Below are 25,224 nucleotides of genomic sequence, written 5' to 3' on the forward strand. Positions count from 1 at the left end.
TTAAGGAGACAATGAATTCTCGTACACTTTGAACTTGGAACTCATGTCCACATACACATTAGTCTTCTCTTCTTCTGTCAGTTCTTGCTTCGGTGAACTGACGCGTCGGTTTCGGACCACATCGTAAGGAGTCGGTAGGTCTCGGGTCCCGCCGTGTGGAGTCGGTAGGTCTCGGGCCCCGCCGTGTGGAGTCGGTCGGTCTCGGGCCTTGTCGGGCGGAGTCGGCCGATCTCGGACTACATCGTAGGTGTTCTCTCCGGCCGTGCAGTAGATTGGGTTGTCGTCGATGCAGAAGGCAGGGTTCGTGTTCTGGTAGTCGTTGGAGATCGCACGTTGAGCAAGTCTTTTATTAGCGGCCTTTCTGTGCCTTAAGACGCAGAAACTCAAGACTAGCGTCACCACTCCAATAAGTGCGAAGGCAGCAGAGAGAGCCACTGCTATAATCAGCAGGGTTGTGTTGGAAGTCAAGACGCCTGTTTGCTTGCTATGAGCTGGAAAATGTCGTATACAGGCAACCTGTTACTTAAAAAAATTAGACTAGAGGGCGAAAAATCGATCATCAGTTCAGAGTACTTTATCATTTGGTCTGTATTTCTGTATTTTGGTCAGAACAAGCTCACAACAAACATTGATAAATTGCCTCATCTCAGATGTGGTGTCTAAGGCACATGTAGCCTGGTATCTATTCGTATTTAGCTACCCGGATATTAGAAAGGGTAAGAGTACATTGATTTACCTGGAGCTCCAGTGGTCGAAGTTGTTTCCGCTGTCGCCGTTGTTGCCGCTGTCACCGCTATCAAATCGCTAGGTGGTGCACATATTACCCCAGCATCCTCGTCGTGCCCACAGTTCACCACACCTAGCCCATTGTGGCCGCACTCCGACAGCCCGCTTTCGTTGCCCTGGCAGACCAGATCGTCCAGCCAAATGGGTCCCGAACCCTCTCCGAAGGAAGCCTCCTTTAACGCCGAAGTTGCGTCCGGGTAACCAAGGCGACGACAGACGACGCGGGCGGCCTTCAGGTTCCAGCCGTCGTCGCAGACGCTTCCCCATTTGCCCTGATAAAACACCTCTACCCGACCCTCGTTAGCAGTAGTCCCGTCGACGAGACGCACAGCTATAACAAGGAAGTTATGAAAATTCAACTGATGCACAAAAATTGTTTCTACTAAAACGAAAACAGAAATATCTAAATTCTACAATACATACTCATTGCGGTCAAAATAGATTCTTAGATCAACCTGCCCTAGCACCTTCCCTAGGAACAAGCTACATCAACAATTAATAGACGTTGCATAGCAACGAACAAACGTTACATAGCAACTAACAAACGTTACTTAGCAACTGACAGACGTTACCTAGCAAGTGACAGACGTTACCTAGCAACTGACAGACGTTACCAAGCAACTGACAGACGTTACCAGGCAACTGACAAACGTTACCTAGCAACTTAAAGACGTTTCCTAGCAATTGACAGACGTTACCGGGCAACTTAAAGACGTTACCTAGCAACTTAAAGACGTTACCTAGCAACTGACAGACGACACCAGCGTCCTGACTGTGATCGCAGTTGCTTGTGTTCCATCCTGCGTGTCCACATTTGGTCAGGCTGGTCTCGTACCCAGTGCACGCCGCGTCGTCTACCCAGATCGGCCCTGCACCTTCCCCAAACGCCGCCGCGCTTTTGGCCGTCGCCGCTTCCGGGTACCCGAGCTGACGACAGACCACGTCGGCATCTTTCTTGTCCCAGCCGCGATCGCAAACGGTGCCCCAAACTCCGCCGTGAAGGACTTCGACTCTCCCCTTGTACGCAGAGCCTCCTCCTACCAGACGAACATCTACAGAAATTTACAGTCACGTGACTATGACGTAATGGAGTATCCGCCATGTTGGCGGGTTAAAGGTGGAAGTGAAACTAATACGCATTGTCGGAAATGTTCCAGATATTAGAATCCAAGAAAAAAAAACGGCCATATTTGTTATGTATAAGACTTAATCTAGTTCATTACGGTCACAACGTATAAAAATTGCAATTGACGTACCCAACATACAAATAACGCCAGCGTCCTCTTGGTGACCACAGTTACTTATACCCCAACCGCTATGTGCGCATTCAAATAGGCTAGTTTCATTTCCGGTACAGTCCACATCGTCAAGCCCAATGGTGCCTGATCCCTGCCCAAAATAGGCCGCAATCTTTGCCTCGGCGGCATCTGGATACCCCATCTGACGACACACTACGCGTGCGTTGTTGATGTTCCAGTTGTCATCGCAGACTGTCCTCCATTCGCCGCGGTTGAGACGAATTTCTACCCTCCCCTCGTTGTGGCTACTTCCACCTTCAAGACGGACATCTGCGAGCAAACGAAATAGGACAAATCGTCCCTATAAGTTACAACTATAAGATGCAATTTTTGAATAGACTGAAACGTTAGTTTTCGCGTCTCTGGAAACATGCTGTTTTACATACCCTAGAAATAATGAGTTGAGAATGAAAAAAAAATCTTGAAAACTTCTTCTGATTTGAGATCAGACTGAGGCTTTCTGCCGTCGTCACACTCACCGGGAGGAGTGCAGGTAGATTCATCATCCTGGAGGATCCAGCCGTCAGGACAAGCACACGTCCTCCCTCCGGGAAGAGCGAGACACAGATGGTGGCATCCACCATTGTACGAAGAACAAGCTGGGGTATGGACAAAATGCAATGCTTAGCATTGTAGTTGTTCTTCGATTAGAAGACAGTATACATGATAGTATGAAAGTGGTATAAGTACACGCCAGTCTACCACCAAGTTTTATTACGTTGCCAGTCAGCCGAGACGGGGGACGATACAAACGTATGGGCACCTTCCATTCACTGCTGACGTCACGTTACCGATAGGTCACCTATTAGTTATGATTCGGTTAGTTTTGCTAAAGAGGGATGTTCAATAAAGTTAGGTTGAATAAGGATTTCTACCAATATAGACGGTGTTGACATGCCAATGACAAAACAATAGTCTATTGTTTTATTGTTTGCATCGGTATTCTCTAATATGCGCTTCTTAATTATAAGACAGAACAAGTACCGTTGGTGACATCAGTGGCGACGCCAACTTTGTGTAGATGGATGCCGTTCAGTTCACCGTACCCACTCCCTATGGCAAGGCGAAGACCTGTGTTCGCCTCTGATGTTCTATGGGGAACAGATTCGCAAGAGACAGATTAAACTTGTTTGCCGTTCTACATCGATGTCCTTAAGCCCAAAGAAAAAGAAATAGTAACATTTCTGATGCATTTTGCAAACGATGGTGATTGCGATTTCAGAAAGAGGCTTCTTAGTTTTTCTTTTAACGAAAAAAGCAAGTCTTAACTCGAATGAGCTTTATTTTGACTAGCAGGAAACATATCACTCACCTAGCTAACTTAATCACATCCTTCGCCGTCCAGTAAATGTTACCATCGTCGACTAAAATGCCGAGGAACTGGGTGTTTGGGTACGAAACGACGATCCGACGATTATTGCCGAGAAGATCCGATCTCTCCAGCCTGTGGTATGGGTCTCCACCATCACACCAATACAACGCGTTTTCTAGTGTTCAAAGAAAGCGAATCTTCATAAAACTTTATGGATATTTGTTTCTGCTATTAGTATTGATTGCAGTTAATAAATTCGTCATTAACATCATCCAATAGTTTTAGCATGAATCAGAAAATGTGGAACACCACTCCATGAAAACGGAGGTATTGCATTCAGTCTGTGTGTTTATTTGTCTTAGTGCGCGTTTGCAGTTAGTTCAATATTGTAGAGTGACAAGATGCGAGGCGGAAGATTGTGTAACCGGAGATTCGCAAGATGAGAAAGTTAGTTTGGCCCATATGTCCCAATTTGCACAGGCAGGAATATGCATATACATTATAAAGAACAATTGATGAAACATGAATATACAAAAAGAATCAAGATATTTTACAGAGGTATTATATCTTCGATTTCTTATTTCCATCATAAACAGAAATCGTAAGTGTATGCTGACTTCCCAGCTATCATTAAGGTTCGCTAAATTGTATCAAATTACGGAACTTACCCCTGACGTCGATTGCCAGACCGGTGGGTTCGCCCAGGTGCGTGTTGATGAGTGTTGTCCTGCCGCTGCCGTCCATGGCAGCCCGTTCTATCTTGGGTTCGTCACCGCAATCTGTCCAGTACATGGACCTGCAACACAACATGGCAGTGATATATTGTAAATACAAGACAGTACATCAAAAATTGCTTATATGTTATACATTCCATCAAAGTACGTCGTCCCATTCTATGCTACACGTAATGTTTTTTATTGGTGAGAAATTACCCGCAATGGCAGCCTTTCTAATGCTGACTTCATGCAGGGTTTGCAGGTTTTACATTATATACAACATATACATATTTTATCCACACTTGCATTTTGTGGAACTGTCGCAAGGGTCTGGACGGCTGCCATTCGGCGCCACCAGGTGACCTTAATACGACCTTCCCCAACCGAAGTCAGGTACCCATTTACACCTGGGTGGAGTGAGGAAAGTCGTGTAAAGTGCCTTTCCCAAGGGCACAAGATCGGTGAGATGACAGGATTCGAACCAGGGACCACTTGGTTCTGAGCCGAACGCTCTGCCGTTGCGCCACACGACCCCAAACTTTGCAAGGGCAATGTCCTATTTCGTGATCGTTGCAACCAACGTCTTCATCTTTACTCATACATAAATTCCTTCTGTGCCCCTGAAGGGACAGTGAAAACTAGGTTTACCCGTTTGATGGTTGTAGGACGATAGCTCGGGGTCGGTCCAGGTCGGCGTAGATGAGGGTTCTCTGGTAGCTCCCGTCTATCCGTGCTGCTGAGATGGTCTTTCTTCCAACGTCAGTCCAGAAGATGTTATGGCCAGCAAGGTCAAGGGCAAGTCCTTCAGCTTTGGAAATGTAAAACAAAATATCTGTATGTCAAGGTTGGGATTGCGATCTGGCAGAATCGCCGATTCTAGATTCTATCCGGTAGAAATCCCGATCGAAGGCTCTGTTAACATAGACTCTGATTTAGATGCTAAAGATGTGATAATGAGGTTTTCCATCTATAGATCCTAAATTTCAAATCAATACACTGGCCTAAAGTAATCCGAGTTAAAATTTCATTTTAAGGAAATATCCATAAATTTACAGGCTCCGATCGGGATCACTGCAATTTCTACCCTGACATACAAACGCATTTTTTCGGTTGCTTTTATGACTATCATAATTTCTCATCATGCCCACCAGCTTCAAATGTCAACACAATGGAACCTGTTATGAATTGTGGTGTTGCAACATTCATGGAGAGTAGTTAACTGAAGAAACAGCCTACTTTTAGGGAAAAATGGCAAGAGATGGCATTTCAGCACCAAGGAGACTGTTGGCTTTATACTGGGTTAAGCCCTAAGTGCTCCTACCTGTGATGTTGTTGTTTAGCAGTTCCCGTCTGCCTGTCCCATTCCTGTGTGACTGCAGTATTTTGCCATCTCCAGTCCAGTAGATGTAGTCGTTCTTGTAGTCGTAATCCAGGGCAAACGGACGTGACATGTTGCCGAACGGAAGTGACGTCTTTTGTCCGGAAGTGACGTTTACTTGGTAGATGCTGTTCATTTGGGTGTCGGCGGCCAAGATGAAGTCCTCATTTGAGTAAGCAACGGCTGATGAAAGAGATGAATTTGCAGAAGTCAGAGAAGTGAAACTTGGCTTTCGGAAATTAAAGATCCTCTTTACGCACTTTGTCGAGCAAAGGAGGAAGCGGTGATTGAACAACAAATACGCATAGCAGGGGACCTGATGACAAAGACATGCGTGACCATAAAAACATTAAAAGCTCAGGGCGCATAACTGCTTGTTTAAAGAATCGCCAATGAATATATATTCCTGCGTATGAATATATATGTGGTTTTATACTTGCTGTAATCCTGGCACCTCAATAGTTACAATCCATCTAACCGTTTTATACATCGGCGGAACCCCGTATGTTACATGCAAATTGTTGTTGAGCTTCTTCTTTTTTTTTAGGAACTAAGATTCCATGAATGCTCTCGTCAGTGTTTGGAAGTGTTGTTGTAAAACTTGGTTTTACACGCTTGGGGGAATTATCGGAAGCAGAACATTGTTACATAAACACACTTATCGGCTGGTGGGATTTGATCATAACATAGACGGAAAGAGGAACCATCAAGTTTCTGAGAACGAAAGGCATTTGGGCGATATTCACTGTCCACGCGGCATTGTGGCGTCAAATGGTCGAGCGGCAGGCTAGTGGACAAGAGATCGAGAGGTCATGGGTTCAATTCCTTGCATTCCTCACTTTCCTCTCTTCACCCAGCTAGGTGTAAAAATGGGTACCTGACTTTGGCTAGGGAGGTATAATATAAGGGAAGGAAAGGGATGGGCTCCGACTGCCAATGCCGTGCCCTAAAACCAACTAACAACCCACTGCACCTACGGTCCCAAAAAGCTTTGGGACTACATTTTATACATTTACCCACACGGCATTTGCACAAGGGATATATAGCTCTTTTTCGTCAGATCAACCACTTTTTACGTCCTTCTTTTGCCTTCCTCACCATCTATCTCTTTAGTACCCCCACCAAAATCTTTCAAAGTTAGTTGCTATCGTAAGTTGCTTTGTCTTATCTGGGCGCCGACAAGATCTTTATATCTTTGACAATTGTGTACAAGCAATGGTTGTGAGATATATCTGAAATTAGTCACTCATGAGAAGAGTTCGGCACAATCTGAAAGTTACGCCTTTTTCTGGTACATGGAGTCCCTTTTCTTTACTTTACGGGTTTATTCAATAAGAAATTATAAATACAAATAAATGCATAACGTTCTTTATGGTACAATGTTCGCCGTAACATAGCAAATCAATCTTGCACAAGATACACTTAGAGCAACAAAATCATACAAGTAACTCTCAAAACAAATTTAAAGACATCAAAATGTACATACCTGACAATAAGCACAAGGAAATCATAGTTGTCTCAAAGAGAAACATCGTTGTTGAAATTCTCCCCGTGAAACTGCACGCTGCATGTGCACTGCACAGCTGACAGATAGACAATTGTCTGTAGGAGGTCCCACGGCTCTTTACGGTATCTAAATACCAGGAAGGCTTCCTGTATGTTGAATAGGGTATCCATTTGTAGAAAAACATGTTTTCGTCTTGGAAAGATGGTTGTTTGGTTCTCGTTCCGCATATTCAGGGTCGATGCTTCCGCCAACGATGAATAGAATGTGCGGTAAACAACTGTAAATCTGTTCTCTGTTTTCTTTTCATCTAGATTGAGGAGAAAGAACGCATAAAATCTTCAGGCAATGATTTATTTATATCTCTGAGAAGGACATACTCGGTCTAGGTAAAAGTCATCTTACCGCGACGGGGTTCAATGCAGAACAGAAGTACATGCAGTGTGCTAACTCCGGTTCATGTTTTTGCAAGTGCTCGTCAATATCCCGACATGACGACTATCTAGAAGACAATATTTCTTGAAAATACCGATGATTTCTTAGAATGCGTCTAGCTGTCCACCCTCCTACCTAATCTCTCGAGAACGCGATGCTCAAGAGAGAGTAGCTCGATTGTTTCAGTGAAATTAAATCGCCACCTGTGACGTCATTAATTAAGACTTTATGCCTCTTTAAGGTCTCGGCTAGACTTCTTGGTTAGTGCCTTTAAATTATTTAGGCACATGCATGTATACTACGTGTTTGTGGTTTCCGTTCCTTTTCAAAAACACACTTCACACTTTGCTCGAGAATGATTCCTCCTAAACAACTGTTTCCCGCCATAATAAGGCCGCTGCTACGTCACACCTGGCCCCTCCCCACCCCAACAACACACACCCCCTCCCCACAACCTGCCCCCTCCCTACCCAAATAACCCACCTGCCCCCTCCCCACCCCAACAATTCACACGTGAGCAGCGGTGAAACAGTCAACAGCCAATGTCAATATTTACCGACGCAAGGAGACTTTCACTGACCCCTGACGTAACCACCGTCGCCTTCACTACTATTGAATGTCCCAACAAAGGTGTGGGAGGGGGGCAGGTTTACTTTGACCCTCCCACTAGCAAAACATTCACGAAAATCATGCTGTGAAACTCATTCATGCGTGAAGGACGATGGAAGGTCGTGTGAGGTCCCATGATAATCCAACGCCAAGGTCTAGGGCAGTGTTGACCAAAGTTCACCTGACGTGCAAAGAGTGAGAAGCCATGTTCAACTTCAAAGCCGTTAGCTTCCTGTTGGCGTATGCACTTGCCGGTAAGACTGCCGTATTTGTCTGTAACAAGTACGCGTACTTTCCTAACGTACCGCAGTTAGATAGTGTGACATTGAATCGTGTTGAATACGATTCTGCTGTTCGGGGTGCAAAGTATGCCCCAACCCTGGCGTATTTCTTTATTAAATCACTGGTACTAAAATGTAAATTCGCACATAGCTAATCCTTACGTGATCTTCCCCGACCTTTTATGTTCGTAAATTATCCACAATTGTGGTATATTTGTGTTCAGATAATCTGTTGCGGTAGTTAATCTTTATCATAGTCTCCACATGCCCCCCACCCCAACATATAAATTTCCCTTGTTAACCACCTGTTCATGGTGTGTGAATGCATGAGTCAACGCAGATATGCGTGTTCGTCTTTCACAAGACTAAGTGTTGTGACGTAGATCTACTCTATCAACAGTTGCATCCTGTGTGCTAAGAAGTCATCAAGCCCCATATATCTAGCTACCTAACTACAGAAAACACATTCCATGGACTCTTAACAGTCCGAGGGTCTGTGTGTATTCTGTAAATGTTTACCTTTTCGTGCTAGCAGCATGCTATAAAAGGCTGGCGATACACTTACAACATTGTCATTATCCGCGTCTGTCTACGGCAAACACGCTGAAGCAATAATAAACACATCGTTGTTTCTTAAACAGGTAAAGCTGAAACTGGTGGAAACACAGCTTTGCAACAAGTGAAGATAGTTTTACTTATTTGAGCTCGATATATAGACAAGATTTACAGGGGGTATGTTTGACAAGTGGTAAACACTCATGTATGTTTGTATGTACCAGGCGCATGCAATGAAAAGATATGGAGGTATGAATAGTTTTGTTGCTTGTCTAACTGTAATATACAATATCTTGGATATCAGTTTTGCAGGTAAGCGGACAATCTGTTAGGGCTTCTACAGCGACAGCAACATTGACAACGGTATCCAGATATGGGGACAACGTAACAGCAGTTACTAATGTATCGATACCAAACACAACGGTTACAAATTCAACAAGCTCAGGTGAAGATTTACGCTTATCTATTCGGTGTCAACAACAGGATAAGATATGGGGATTACTTCCAGACGTTTCGTATGACTCTCGAAAGACGCTGAAGATTGATGGATGTCACTCAAATTTATATACGCACGAAGTAGTATCTATATCAATATCAATTTTGGGCCTCCCAGTGGCCGACATTGGTGCTGCAGCAGAACTTCCAGTTTGTGTATCTTTGGTCCTTGACATGGTATATTATGATGATGATGATGTATGGTTTATTGCAAATATAAAAGGCTTATTAAAATCTTTTGACTATAAACATAGAAAGGTAAAGTTAATCCCTAGGAATACCAATATTACACGACCATGTGATATCAACATCACTTTAAAACGTGACTCTTTTTTTTCCGTACACACAGAACCGCAAACAGCAGTCGACACAGAGAGCACCAGTAGGATAATCATCCTCATCGTGGTGGCCGTGTTCTTCGTTGCTGCTGCCGTTGCCATCTGGCTGATGTGGCGCCGAAGTCGCCGACGACTTCCCCGACCTAACGGCCAAGTCCCGCGCCCTGCCGTAGAGACAGTGGACCTCTCAACGGTACTACAAAACCCGGGCTTCATCTCCAGCAGTACTGAGAACGAACAGTTGTCGGGGTTGCCAATCAGATTGGCCGATGCTGATGCTGATGATTCGACGGTTTATCACGAACTTCACACGTCGTCGCCGAGCCCAAACGAAGAGCTCATGAACGAGTTTTACCCGATAGAAATTCCAGAAGATGACAGAGGATGATTAAAAGAAATCGTTGATAAATATCCATTTGATGGATCAGTATTTATCTTTATAAAGGTCTTCATAGGTACTTGGCCCAAAGAAAGAAAGAAAGAAAGAGAACATACATCTGCAGTGATACATGTAAAGAAGTTGAAGTAGAATGAAGAAGCATTCACAGGAGCCTGTTTCTGAGCAAACCAGACATCCTTTGACGACTCGTAGACGTGGCATTCCTATGCACTGTAAACTTTACAATGTACAAATTGACAGGCCCAAAGGGCTTTAAACATTTCAGTATATAGATGTTCGTGAGGGTGTTCTCTGTCATTGCAGCTGAAGTTGTCGGTTTGTTGTGGCATTTTTATGATAACTATAAGACCATGCAGGTCATGGTCTATAACGTCTTTGATGTTAAAGCATTTTAATTGTTTACGTAAGATATCTTACATGCAAACATTGAGCGTTACAAAGTATATGGTGTGTCAAACCTATATTGTTTGTGTACAAGACACCGCATGTACGTGCTATATGAACGTAACACACGTGTATCCTAGATGCAAAGCAACATACGCATTGTTGAATGAGACGCCCATGTTGAGATAAGCGTCGAAATCATATTTTACGGATACAGTCAATGATTGGAACTTAAACTGTTTAACGATGTCATTGTTGCCATTATCATTGTGATCCGAATAGATGTGAAAAAGCGATACTTACTGCAGTAGCTTGCTATTGCAAACAACTTGTTTATGTGGAAAATAAAATTCAATGTCAAAAAAGAATAATGCTTTCTGGTTTCAGCGAACTGTAGTGCCTCTTTCTTCACGTAACCTTAAAATTGCCTTGTAACTATTCTTGTCTAAACGCTTCATGAAACTCTTACAAGTATCATATAGCCAGGTGATGTTGACCAATCGGAAGGTCGTTCACTTCGCAAACTCGGTTGTTCATTCGGTGGCTACAGGAGCCGACAATGGCTTATAACACCGTATACACCTCAGGGCGGGTCATTAACCCTATATCTACAAACCTAGATTCTGCCCAGACGTGGCACGTCATGCCAGCGTACGTAGGTGGTTCATAACCGCAATAGATGCAACAGAACCACCTTCAGTACAAAAGACCTTTGACTCACAACACAACAGAGCTAGCTAATGTTTCAGTCTCCCACCACAAAGTCATGCCCCCAGACGCGATACAGTGAATACAGGCAGCTGAACAGAGTTTTCTTACTCATCATCGTTGATGACCGTTTAAAGAGAGATGGGTTTGAGACTGCTGAAATCGCTGGGATACAGATGTGCAGTCGTCTTGCCACTTTTGCTGAGTAGGTGGACAAACTGGTTCATTGTTTTGCAACGTGTTAGCTTGTAGTCTTAGATTCTGCTGTTTAATGTATTCTTGTTGAGCTTGTGGACGTCTGTCAATTAATATAAGTCAAAAGGATTGTCGCTACTTATCTATAGTGGGTTCTTCCATACGCCCTGCCGCATTGTGAATATGTTGAATTGCATCGCCAAATCATAAAGTTAGCTGGTAAACATAATTGTCAGTCATATGCTCATATTACGTTCAACTGTAAATATCAAACCTTGTATTAGATAGTGTAAACCTTGTTTCAGAAGTGTTACTTCAAGAATGAAATACTAAATTTCAAATTGCAGGTTTCCTACATGCTGCAAGTTGTTTACCAGAAGGGGTTGAGACAACGTTTGCAGGATCAAACACCACAACCGTAAGCACCAATACAACTGAAGGTAACAAAATATGGAAGTCTTTGTTTCTACACCAGTTGAAAGGACGAAAAAAAGGAACACGACACTGTGATCTATGTGCTGTTACATGTTATGACGTATCACCAGACAGTGGTAGACTGACATCCACAATTTGTATTGAACTACCTGCAATGTTGATGTAGCTAATTGATGTTTGTTTTTCGTCGAGCACACTTTCGCAAACTGTAACTGAATCGCCAGAGGCTGTATGATATATACGTATATGTAACTAGACTGGCCGTCATTTGCTTTAAGAGCAAATTCAGGATGTTTCGCGCATACTCCTCATGCAAGAAGTGGGCTGTCCCAAAAGAACTCCAGGGCAAATCCAAGTTTCTGCATAATTTATGCAAATGAGGTCCTCATGAGCATAAGTTATGTCCAGGTGCTTTCACCTTTCCTACATGTACCTACATGTTGTCACGGTAAGGGAAATACAAGTTTATGCAGGAATTATGCAAATGAGGTCGTCATTAGCATAATTCATGGCCAGGTGTGATCACCTTTGCTAACGGTACGTACATGTCAAATATAACATCCGTACCATGTAACATAAGGTACATATAACTTTCTGTAATACCATTAGTATAGGTACCCTGACATCTGCTTGGTTTTACGTCCCAGAAAGGGGTGAGTGTAGGAGGGCTTATGTTACAGTATGACCTAGTTCTTGCTGGCCCCGACAGAAAATAACCAAAAATTGCATCAAAAAATTGCAAAATAAATCATTTTGAAGTAGTGTATGCCAAAAAAAATAATGGGGTCCTTTGGGTAAATATCCAATGCACAACTAAACCAAATTTCAGGTCCTCAGGTTTCAACACCACGGCACTGGAGGCCATAATGTGCGACTTTTGTCTGAAAATGACCAAAAAACCTCCATAAAATCATTTTAAAAACTTATATCAAAAAAATTTAAAAAGGGTCTAGGGGTATACACATACTCTACCTGCATACCAAATTTCAGCTTATTTGGTCGACGGACGACCGAGAAGAAGCGATTTGAAGATTTGACAGGAGAAGGAGAAGGAGAAGGAGAAGAAGAAACCTGACAAAAACAATATGTTTCGTTGGCGAAACATAACAAAAAACGTGACACATATACAAACCACAGACAAGGACGTTCATTTAGTTGTGTGATACATGTATAAGCTTGTCTACGACGATGTAAACAGTGCAGTGAAAGTGCGTACTCATTTTAGTTGGAATCATGGATGGACAGACGATTGGATTGATTTTAGTTGACACGATATCTGCTTGGTCAATAGTCGTACTGTTCGCAGATAAGAGTCAATTGTAACAGTTATGACACAAAAGTTTCGTAAACAAACATCCCACTACACCAAAGGTAAAAGCGCATCAACCTCTGTCGTTGCAAAAACATTCATTGAGTCTCTACATATGTAATATTGTTTATTTTCCTTACAGCGCCGTCACGCTACCAGGGATGGGCCTCATACGGAATTAGGGTGATATTCCCAGCTGTGGCCTGCGTTGTGCTGGGGTTGGGGATGTGGATGGCTTGGGCAAAACGCCGTCACGAAAACCGCCGAAGGCGTCGCGACAACCACTACGAGGTGCCCGAACATGCCCGAACAGCCGAGCACCACGACGAGATGGGATCCTCGCCGGATGGCATCCCAATCGCGCTTAACAACTTCGAATACATTCAGATGGAGGAACAACCCAGTCCTCGGCCGTCTCCAAGGACTTTTGCTCGTCTTACAAGCGTTTCTAATTAAAACGGGACACTTACGAGTTAGGCCCATCCCTCATGAATCATCACATAATTTTCTATTGGTTTATTGGTTACATAAACGTTTGTAGTGGTATTCATGGAACTGAATGTCTAAAACGACATTGACCAGCACTGTCTGGGACATGAATATCAATCTGATTTTAAGTTTAAGCATAGGATTAAGACTGTCATAACAAGGTGGTAAAGTTGACAGAGTTGACGTTACTTGTCATGTGCATAGATTTATACAATGACACAGCTATACCCCTTGCGTATGAACAAACATGTGAAAAACTATCCTGTATTCATCTGAATACACAATGTAGTCTTTATCAAACCATCTGCAGGTATTGATTTGTGACCTCTTTACGTCTCTGCACCATTAAAAGAAACGGAAATCTTTTGTGTAGCTGTCTTCTTCGAACAATGACTTTGCAAACAAGACCACAGCATGCCCAGGACCAAATATACGAAAACCGGAAGTTCTGCTGCAGTACCAACGTCGGGCACCGGGAGCCCCAGATTCGACCTTGACCTTTGCGTCTACAGTACCTACAAACATACCAAATACCATTACAATCTATTCAGAGGTTCTTAAGTTATTATTCCGGATACGCACACACACATTTAAACGGAGCCAAAAACTATACCTCCATTTTTAATGGACGTAACTATTACACAGATGTCTTAGTAACCCTCGTTGGGGAATAGAAAACCTTACACTCGTTTCCCACATGATCACTTCTCGTGGACGTATTACTGTTACGGTAGGTAAACCCTTCTCTTGCCGCTGTGAATAGAGGGGAGACCTATCGATGACGGTATGAAACGTCAAGCGAAACGGTAGACACCAGATCGTATTCCTTTCACCTGTTCTTTAAGTCAACAAGTTGGTAAGAGGTAATCCTGTCATGGTGGCGGTTAGAGGTAACGGCTCGTGAGCAACTCTTCTAAACAGTAAATAGGTGAGTAGTCTGTCATAATAATGACTCTTTAAACTGTTTTTGCCGTCAAGTGAAAGTATGAGAGGCCTACTAGAGAGTATGGTATTGATTTTACCGTTAGTGCATAGCAAAACAATGATGGTTCTTGATGTATGCGGAGGCTTTATAAAGGTGTGTAACAGTGACCATTGGGTGGTCGTCCACAGACAGCTTCAAACTGCGACATTTGGTAGAATATGACTTAATAACTATATATGGCCTCGACTTAATACATAATACACTGTATATTTCTTATCACAAAGTATAATCTCCAAACCAAGATTGAGGAAACAAACGACGGACCATGAATTGCTATTCAATAGTAGAAAGAATAATTGTACTTTTCTTTGCCCTTTTATGGATGACCATTCACATGTACATGTGGCCATTTGTATCTGTCAGGGTCTATTCAAACAAAACTGCGAAAACTGTATTTGATAACAATCATTGCTATTCGGCCATGTGTGTTTGTTTTTGTGTTATTAAACTAAAAAGGTGTCAAGCAACACCCGACAACACACGGATTGCGTAGTTAGGTAGCCTATGTCATATAATATTCTTACAACAAGGGGATATTGCAAACTTGTATAGTCACGCCCGACTGTTGTACCGGCGAGCCCTGTAACGACTGTCAACATCTGAGTCGATGTACAATAAACATTGCATTGTATAGGGCTATAAAGTCAGACACAGTTTACTGACGCTTGTATGTTTTTCCTATGTTTTATCATGTATTTGCAATTAGCCCACGGGCATGAACTTGCAATAAACTTCTCATTATTCGTGTTTTGTCCATGTCGTTACAAGTCACGACTGGAGAGTGAGTCGTGGCCCGAGTGAATGGATCCAATTGTTGTCTACCTTTCACTTGTCCTGACAATTTTCTGTTCTCTTCTTGCAGACTTAAGATGTTTCGTTTATACCATGCCGCATGGTGGATAGCTGTGTGCTGTTGCTTACAAGGTAAGGATATATGTAGTAGAGTAAATGTGATACGACGGAGTCACAAGTGGCATAAACCTTTGAGACTCAATTTGCGGAAGTACCAAGCGAGCAGTCACCTTTGCGCTGAATAATTATCTAGAGAATAACTTGCTGGACGTTTCTTTGTTATACCATGTAACATAATATTTCCGTTAAGATACAATCAGTAAATCAAATTGGAAAGGTAACATTTGCAGGCAAATGCAAAATATCAACCTTCACATGGTCTAGTCTAACAAACTACTGTTCTATTTACTCAAACCAAGGACAAAGCTCAACACACCAAGTAATAGTTAGATCCCGAGATCTGGGTTTCTTAGTGGATTTGGTACTGCTCCGCCCACCCGAGGAGTTGTTGGTTCCCCGAGGGCGAAGCCCGAGGGATACCAACAAACTCCCGAGGGTGGGCGGAGCAGTACCAAATCCACTAAGACACCCAGATCTCGGGATCTAACTATTTTAGAACCCGATTGTCTTTCCGAAGCAAATAATATAAATACATATATTAAAAAGGACATGCATTTTTGTTGACCTTAAGGTGTTTGAGGTGAAATACAAGAGGAAGAAATTGAAATGTAGAGCCTTCTTGACCAGACCGTGACAAATTATCTGGCACCTCTGTGGTGGTGGGACCAGCCTTGTGTGTTACTGGTAATTATAAGAAAACAAAAACTGGCACCTTCCTGGGTCAGGCCCTGGTGGTCTCCCAAGGGGTAGGGGTGTACTAAGTAACGAATAAATTGACTAAGTTGGAGACGCCCACAATTTTATCCAATCAGGTTGATGGAACTTCACCTACTGGTGGGCGTCTCCAACTTAGTCAATTTATTCGTTACTTAGAACACCCCTACCCCTTGGAGGCCACACTATGTGGATTTAGTCACAAGAAATGCACGCTCCTGATTGGCTGAGGAAAGACGGCCGGGTTCTAATATATATATGGTGACCAGCCCCCCAGTTCTGTTCTGCCACTTGCTACATTATGTAAACAACACCACAGGGTGTCTGTTACTTTGCCAGTAACCATGGTGACAGCCGTCTGTACAATGTCATTGTCCTTCTTTGTTTGGAATGGAAGAAGAAGAGAAAGAAGAAAAAGAAGAGGATGAAATAGAGCAAAAACAATATGCTTCCCTTCCAAGAAGGTAAACATAGTAAATATAACATTATCTTCTTGTCTCTTTGTATTCTTATACTATTTGGTCTCTTTTCCCCATTTTCAGTGTCATGTTCATCAGACCCTTGTACAGACTACACTGCAGACGAAGAGCCAAAGCGAAGCATTCAGTACAATGTAACCGCGAACTCTAGTTTACTATGTGACCTTGGGCTCTCTACCGGATGGTACCGCTTTATGAGCGCTGCCGGCGGAGAGATGCCAACAACCTGCCCGCAGCAGTTTGCGTGCGGTACCCACGAACCCATGTGGTTAAGTGGTACCCATCCGGTAGTTGGGAGTGGTGAGGTCAACCGAACTGTCTGCGTACATCACCTTGACCTGAGCGGAAGTGATTGCTGTGGTTTACAGGTTGACATCCGGGTTAGAAACTGTAGCGGCTTCTACGTGTACTACCTGACAAGTCCGCCAGGGTGTGACATGGCGTACTGTGCAGGTCAGAAAAACTTCGCAGATGAATTTTTACAATTAATGTTTTAAGTAATAACGAGCCTGAAAATTTGTATGTATTAGCTGGATAAATTCATAACTATTTCTTGAAAGATTTACTTTATATGTGATGTCCATTGACATTTAAAGCTGTTTCAACTACAAAACTTGATAATAATTTATTATCATATAGCCTCCACTCCTATTGACCATGCAGCGGATTGCAGCCATAACATCATAAGCATGTGTTAACAAAGAAGAAATCCTTGTGTTAATGACCGTCCATTCATGCACAACCGTAGGAATTATGAGATTCAAACTTAAACACTGTCAGTGTCAGTTTGAATTAGTTATTTGATAGTAACGTTACTGACCCGCTTTTCCCTCGATGTCGAAGATGACATGGCACCTGACCAGTGTCCCATGACCACTGAATAAACCATCTCAATTGCATTGCTCACTCAGTGAGTTATTCGGTGGTTACAGGTCACAGGCCAGGCATTATGTCACCGGTAACAACGTTGGGCAGGTTATTAACCTATAATCATTCACAGGGACAGAGACACCATGCCCTGCTGGGACCACCTCCTCAAACTCGGACTTCACACCAGGGTGTTCCAGTAAGTATGGCGTCCCCTAAAGCACAAATATCATTCATAGTCAACCAAAAGTTTTTCGTTTTATACCTTTAATGATCAGTTGATGCTGAATAGATGATTGAAATATCATTGATATGAAAATATTGATTACAGTTCTTTAGATGTGAGGTTGCCTTTGACTTCCTTGAAAACTCAGGTACTTAGATCATGAGACTTGTGTATGTTCATGGCCTTCACATGAGAGGAAAAATACTTAACAGTCACTGTTATTTTGCAAAACAACTACAGGCAGAATAGTAGGCTATAAGATAATCTAGTGCCACATCCACACATCTACATATACTCTCTCTGATTGTAGGGTTTAACAAAATAGGAAATTTACTCCAACAAAATAGCAAATATACCAAAATTGACATATCATTGACCAAACTGCACATTACGTTTCAGCAGCTCCCAACAACCCAGGTGGTTTGACCAACACGGCAGCAGTGATCGTGCCCGTGCTGTGTATCGTGTTCATGCTACTGTTCCTCGGGGGCGGACTGATACTTTACAAGGGGAAGCGCTACGGACATGAGAGAAGCGTACACGTGTCGCCCAGCCCCGTCAGAAGGAAATACAGTGTACCGACTATTGACGAGTGAAGTTATTGGTTGATCGCAGTCATGTGACTGTGACGTAGATTTGCATCCGCCATCTTGGTTTGTAAAAGACGCATGGAAGTCATTAGCTCAGAAGTGTTAAATGTTGATTTCTCTCTACCTTAACAGGAATACTTTTTTACCTCTACACAGTTAGAAACCATCAGACTATGGAGAATTTCTTTTAAAATCATGATCTGTGTATTCTGAATGACCGGCGGCCATCTTAGCTTGGATCCATTCACCCCACCAGTATGGCGACGGCGGCATTCAGAGAACTAGATTCCAAAATCATATTCCAAACCTGTGCCAGACAGTTTGTCTTCCAACATCTTGTCAAACGCTTCATTTTGCTTGTCTGTGAAGTGATTCTTCCAATCCCCTACAACCCCTGATGAATACAAAAAGAAGAGAAAATAAATATAAAAAAGAATCTTACACTACAAGCTTCTCATAGTATACATAAGAAATCATTCTATGGCTAACAGGAAAGATGAGAATACAAATACAATCTATATATGTACAGTAGGGCTGCAAACCGGTACCCAGTACCGGTACAATACTACGAAAATCATTTAGGCACATGTCCGAAATAACGGAACATGAATGTACCTGTACTGTACCTGAATAGATCTTACACTTGATGACCTATTTTGTCGATAAAAATGTATCATTGCTACATTTGTACCACAAAAATGAAAATTTAGCACTAAAAAAAGATGAAATCATTGTATGGTTGTTGAAATCTGCACCAATTATGATTTGAAATCCCGCGCAAGATACTTGCGGTATAAATAAAAATTCTGTTAACTGCTTATTTCAGTTTCTGTCATCATTGAAGACTACATTTTACTTTGTCAAACTGGTCAGGAACAGGTACAGGTACCTTTCGTTAAATCTCTGTATTGGTACCTGTACGTATGTATCTGTACTTGATGTCACATTTAGCTAAAGGTACATGTAAATATCCTTAGTTAACAAGCATATGTAACGTTACTTACAGTCATGTCAGTCAGAGAGTGGTTATCACACCTACCTTTCCTGATGAATTCTGAATTGGAGGTGTCAAATCGACAGCGTTGCTCTGGGTGTTTGGAGTAGTTGGTCATGGGATTTTCACTCATGGACTTAAACGAGCAGTGGTCCACTATCTTGTCTATTGTTCCGGGTGGCAACTGATGTCCCACAAAGTCTGCTAATTTCTTAACAGTTCCATGTAAGTCCTGTTTATGTTGTTATTTTCAGAAAAAAACACATGGGTATTTGTGACAAATAAAAGATGAATTGGAAAGCGGTCCCCCGAAAGTACGAAATGGAACGAAATGGAACGAAATGGAACGAAATGGAACGAAATGGAACGAAATGGAACGAAATGGAACGAAATGGAACGAAATGGAACGAAATGGAACGAAATGGAACGAAATGGAATGAACTAAAACAACATATGTAACATTATGAAATGAAATACCAGTAGATAGCGAATTATAAGGAGTAGACCGGAACAAGAAGCATTTTAAATACAGAAGTAAGTGAGTGGTAAATACATAATATAACGTGTTTTATTTCTTGAATCTATGTGATAATATTAATACAACGTTTTTGTCGCGTTTGTTTGGCTAGATTCTTCCCTGGAAATGGAGGCGCCGCGTGCAAAGAGATCGATCCGCCGCTCTTCCTTGTGTACCAACGATCTACAAATGAACTGCTGCAAATCCGCAAATAGCAGGGAAAACAAGCAAACGGAACTGAGTATCGAAGTTAGGACCAGATTATACAGAAGTTGATGGTAACATTGCATCTCCAAGAGGGCATGAGGCAAGCGTAATCTTATCATGTTTACAGCTAGCGTGTTTGCGTGTTGTGTGAACCGTGAAATACTTGTCCTGCTCGTTCACACCCTCCCTTTGTTTTGTCGTGAACAAGGAAGCAGAAATGTCTCCAGAGGACTCCACGTCCGTGTTTGAATGGAGTGTGAAATGTGTGAAATTGGTGACGCAGCGCAGAGCTTCATTTGCATATCATTAACGGTGGGGTCCATTCTCCGACAGGGGTCTGACTTTGAGCCGAAAAATTGGTTGTATAAACATCGTTGTTGCGGAGATATGCATATGCTACGTACTAGTTATGGACTAAAACCGTATGTAAATAACTGGAAAGTCGGAGTTTGATTCAACCTGTCAGTAGCACGCCCACAGTTCCGTCGCGCTGGCAACAATGGCGGTTTATTTGTATGGGGGGCTCCATTTGGGGGAGAAGAGTTCCGTCCCGCAACACGCAAACACGCTGTATAAATAACAAAACAACGCTTGCCTCATGCCCTCTTGGTGAATTATGAGATGCAATGTTACCACCAACTGTATAATCTAGTCCTAACTTCGATACGCAGTAGCCTGGGTGCCATCCTATTTCTACCTATTTTTAGGGTAGCGAGTGTAGGAGCCCCGGTAGAAATAGGATGTCACCCAGGCTGGATACTCAGTTCCGTTTGCTTGTTTTCCCTGCTATTTGCAGCAGTTCATTTGTAGATCGTTGGTACACAAGGAAGAGCGGCGGAACGATCCCTTTGCACGCGGCGCCTCCATTTTCAGGAAAGAATCTAGCCACACAAACGCGACAAAAGCGTTTTATTTAATATTATCACATAGATTCAAGAAATAAAACACGTAATATTATGTATCTACCACTCACTTCTGTATCTAAAATGCTTCCTGTTCCGGCCTACTCCTTATATTTCGCTATCTACTGGTATTTCATTTCATAATGTTGCATATGTTGTTTTAGTTCGTTCCATTTCGTTCCATTTCGTTCCATTTCGTTCCATTTCGTTCCATTTCGTTCCATTTCGTTCCATTTCGTTCCATTTCGTTCCATTTCGTTCCATTTCGTTCCATTTCGTTCCATTTCGTTCCATTTCGCACTTTCGGGGGACCCTTGGAAAGCACCACTTTTTAACTGCTGTATTCTATAATCAAACATCTACTTCAGATCTAGAGTGCTCAAGATTAACCAAATAAGGAGAAGGTCCTACTATGTGTGTGATGTTTCATATCAAGATAATTTGCAACATATCTAAAAGATGACCAAAATTGAGAAAAATATCTATAATATATCTTGGCTTTGCTTGAGAACATTTTGAAGATTTAAGGGTGTTTCATTTACGATTTTTGCCCCTTCAGATAAAAATATACAAATACAGATATTCCAGCTACTTATAAGAATGTACTTGGGTGTTCACAATGTCTTAGATAATCCAAAGAGCATACCTTTTGTAGGTCTTCATATTTGATGAAAAGCATGCCAGGGTTGCTTCGATGAGCCCAGTATCCTAGAACGTGGTCAAAAACGGATCCTAAAGGAACTGTTGTGGAAGAAACAAGATTTGTTAGTTCTTATTACGATTGTTACTTGTTACAAAGGTAGTGAATTCTGCATAGTGTATACTGTATATGATGTACTAGGCATCACCTTCCCTTCCACTCTATTGACTGTATATTCAAATAAATATGAACCCACAAACATCCTGACAAACTGCAAACAATATCTCTGTACATGGAACAAAAGAAAAGGTATTTGTATTTACCATTTCCTGTCATAAAGTCAGAAAGGAAGGAGTCCCACGACACTGGTGTCTTGAAGCTTCGGTTCATCCCATTAAAGTAAAAGTTGGAGACTGCCACGTCTTTGGGGTTTCGTGCAACACAGATTAACTGGAATAGTTATCATAGAATAATAGATATAGTAAAAAACTTAAGAAACCTAAGAACTATCTTATGTATTCAATTGATATTTCATGTAACATCCCCCGACACTTCTTACATCCTTTCTAAAAAAAGGTTTCTTTATATATCGTTAGTAGCATCAAAACTGCTACATTTACACTTGAACCATCATGTTAGGTGACACATGTGCACTTCAAACTGTGGTGACACATGTGCACTTCAAACTGTGATGACACATGTGCACTTCAAACTGTGATGACACATGTGCACTTCAAACTGTGGTGACACATGTGCACTTCAAACTGTGGTGACACATGCATGTGCACTTCAAACTGTGGTGACACATGTGCACTTCAAACTGTGGTGACACATGTGCACTTCAAACTGTGATGACACATGTGCACTTCAAACTGTGGTGATACATGTGCACTTCAAACTGTGGTGACACATGTGCACTTCAAACTGTGATGTCACATGTGCACTTCAAACTGTGGTGTCACATGTGCACTTCAAACTGTGGTGTCACATGTGCACTTCAAACTGTGGTGACACATGTGCACTTCAAACTGTGGTGACACATGTGCACTTCAAACTGTAGTGACACATTTATATTTATTCACAGTTTCCCCACCTTTCCTCTCCCTTCTTGTAGCTGCCTGGGCAGCATGTTGTATGGAACGTGAGTTTTCCCCAGACGGGGTGAGGGCAGTTCTAAGAACCTCTCATACTCGGTCTGGCCCTCGGGGAAGTACTTATACTCCAGGTAAGGGATGCGGGTGTAGATCGGAGTGGACTTCACCTCCTCCACATCTCCTCCATTGTAGATAAGAGACAGGATCTCTTCTGTCCACGTGGTGCCTGGTTTAGTTTTGAAATGATTGGAAGAACAAAGATTCGGAAGGATGGTTTTGGAAGGTTTCTTTGTTGACTTTGATAAATGTACCTGCAGTTCTATGATCATAATATAATAATAATATCAGGTGTATTTGCAGCCAGTGCCACAGGCAGGTACCCAATGTGTAGGGTAATGAGGCTGTTTAACGTGTTCGAGGCACCTCCTCGAGCACGGGACCCCCGTTTTACGTCCCTCCCGGAAGACGATATCGTGGAAAGCTTCGCGAGGCTACAGCAATCCGGACGTCCTTGGTTGGTCCCCCATCCAAGCACTGTCCGGACCGCGCGTTGCTTAACTTCCGAGATCGAGGGATCGGGTGTATCCAACGCGCCACGCGGCCGTTAGTTGTGCAGAGAAATTAATTTGAATGATTAGCATTGTGACATAAATAACTTTACAATGCTTAACGAAGCTTAACGTTGATACTTGATATAATTTTGCCTCGCTATGGCGTATTTTTTTAAACTATACTTATATTTCACTAGGGGAAATCAGGTTTTAAGGTCAAAGGTCGGCCTCATATCGCGAGACACATAATCTTGTCCCATGATCTCAGTCAAAAGCACTCACGTTTTACAAAAAAATGGCTACGAAAATGAAACGGGCATGCATTCGACTGAATCTTTGATAATCATCAATAAGGTAGTAAGATATTCTAGCCGGTTTAAATATTCACAGAGGGCTCATAGTTAGCGATATAAAGTCTACTGGTACATCAAACTCGTGTTCAAACTTTGACAAGATCGATAGACACTCGGAACAAAGCTGACGACTTACCTGATCGTGTATACGTCGCCACGAAAACATCATCCTCTTTAACAGCCAAAGTTTCAATATCTTCTAACGATTTAACGTTTACTTTGCTGTTGAATAATATCCCTTTATGAGTGAAATATTCATGATCATCAGGCGCTGACATGATGTCTATGGTTTGACCTTTGACCATGATGTGACCCGTAACCTGATTTCCAGGTATACGATAGATGTCAGCTTAACCTGTATGTCACCTGCTCAATGCAGAATCTGGTAACGTTACCTACTCCAGAATGTGAGGTCCGGTGACAACTTCGCCATTGATTATCTGGGTTTGCGGATTCGATGGGGTGGTCTACAGGGGTGGGCTAGTGGGGTGGGCTACCTCAGCATCTACCCTTTCTGGACCTCAAGGCTGTGCATGGGGGTTTGGCCTCTTATGGAATTTCCTTGAAGAGGATCTGGGTCAAGCTGTGGGTGGGCTAGAGGGAAGGTAACAGCACCAAGACTGGTAGAAAAGCCATTTATCATAAACAAACCTCTAAGTACTCAGTATACAATTAATTAGGATTTTAGGGAAGAGGTACAAGGGGAAATAAACTGGAAGTTGCATAGAACAGCTAGGGAATGAGAGAGCCTTTGTTTGACAAAATTCAAAACATATGTCTCACATTTAGACTAGAATGTACCTGAATGCATGTGCTTGCATACAATGTACAATGTATTTGTGGTTATGTGTGTCAGTGTGCATGAGCGTGGGTTGGAATGTTTTAAGTGTGTGTGTTTGTACAATGTATAGTGTTGCTTTTGTTGCTCATTTCTTTCTTGTAGCCACAATGCTACTGTCCTGTTGGCCTGACTGAGCAGTATATAAAGGAACAGGGAACAAAGCCCTCCATGTTTAAAAATCTAAAACTGGGGATAACAAACTCCTGCACGATGTAAATGTATGCAGTATGCTCATTGCCCACCTCCACCCCCCACTGTAGCATCCCCAAAGCAATATGATCCTTCAGCAAAATAAAGCATTCTTTCCGGCTCTCCCACAGAGTGACCCATCTTTTTCTCAAGGAAATTCCATTCAATGCTAAACCCCCATGCACAGCCTTGAGGTCCAGAAAGGGTAGATGCTGAGGTAGCCCACCCCACTAGCCCACCCCTGTAGACCACCCCATCAAATCCGCAAACCCTTGATTATCTACGGTGAAATTGTCACTTCAGTTCCAGATATGGAGAAAGTATTTTATTTTGTGTAAATTCCCAAACCTGGTGAAAAACTGGGGATATTGGATGTAACATCTACTGACATAATTCCATCAGGGTACATAATTCCGCCACCCTGAAAATAAACGTCCAAACAGATCTCCAACCCAACGTCCCCCAGTATAATGCACTCCTGTAGATCTAATCTGTGCATACCTGGGGAGTGCTGCACTAGAGAGCTCTAAAACCTG

General features: G+C 42.5%; 3 protein-coding genes across 3 annotated transcripts; 1 reads left to right on the forward strand and 2 right to left on the reverse strand.

The window, feature by feature from the left end:
- Positions 1-5,757, reverse strand: LOC136423421 (uncharacterized). The gene is made up of 10 exons (XM_066411562.1): positions 5,434-5,757; positions 4,761-4,920; positions 4,065-4,192; positions 3,397-3,571; positions 3,069-3,175; positions 2,564-2,683; positions 2,043-2,354; positions 1,527-1,838; positions 737-1,117; positions 1-491 (listed from the first exon to the last, which is right to left on the reverse strand). The coding sequence occupies exons 1-10, from the start codon at positions 5,624-5,626 to the stop codon at positions 1-3; spliced, it is 2,379 nt and encodes a 792-aa protein (XP_066267659.1). The 5' UTR covers positions 5,627-5,757.
- A 2,227-nt stretch (positions 5,758-7,984) lies between these two features.
- On the forward strand, positions 7,985-19,696 carry LOC136422754 (pancreatic secretory granule membrane major glycoprotein GP2-like). The gene is made up of 9 exons (XM_066410611.1): positions 7,985-8,292; positions 9,179-9,319; positions 9,719-11,404; positions 11,742-11,834; positions 13,281-14,555; positions 15,475-15,536; positions 16,781-17,170; positions 17,718-17,783; positions 18,213-19,696. Exons 6-9 carry the CDS (start codon positions 15,482-15,484, stop codon positions 18,404-18,406), a joined length of 705 nt encoding a protein of 234 aa, XP_066266708.1. The 5' UTR covers positions 7,985-8,292; positions 9,179-9,319; positions 9,719-11,404; positions 11,742-11,834; positions 13,281-14,555; positions 15,475-15,481; the 3' UTR covers positions 18,407-19,696.
- On the reverse strand, positions 17,834-23,963 carry LOC136422430 (sulfotransferase 1A3-like). Its single transcript, XM_066410202.1, has 6 exons — positions 23,795-23,963; positions 22,754-22,980; positions 21,984-22,110; positions 21,667-21,761; positions 19,440-19,626; positions 17,834-18,794 (listed from the first exon to the last, which is right to left on the reverse strand). The coding sequence occupies exons 1-6, from the start codon at positions 23,961-23,963 to the stop codon at positions 18,682-18,684; spliced, it is 918 nt and encodes a 305-aa protein (XP_066266299.1). The 3' UTR covers positions 17,834-18,681.
- Between the last annotated feature and the right edge of the window lie 1,261 nt (positions 23,964-25,224).

The sequence above is a fragment of the Branchiostoma lanceolatum genome, chromosome 17 (genome assembly GCF_035083965.1).
Source record: "Branchiostoma lanceolatum isolate klBraLanc5 chromosome 17, klBraLanc5.hap2, whole genome shotgun sequence".
Lineage (NCBI taxonomy): Eukaryota > Metazoa > Chordata > Leptocardii > Amphioxiformes > Branchiostomatidae > Branchiostoma > Branchiostoma lanceolatum.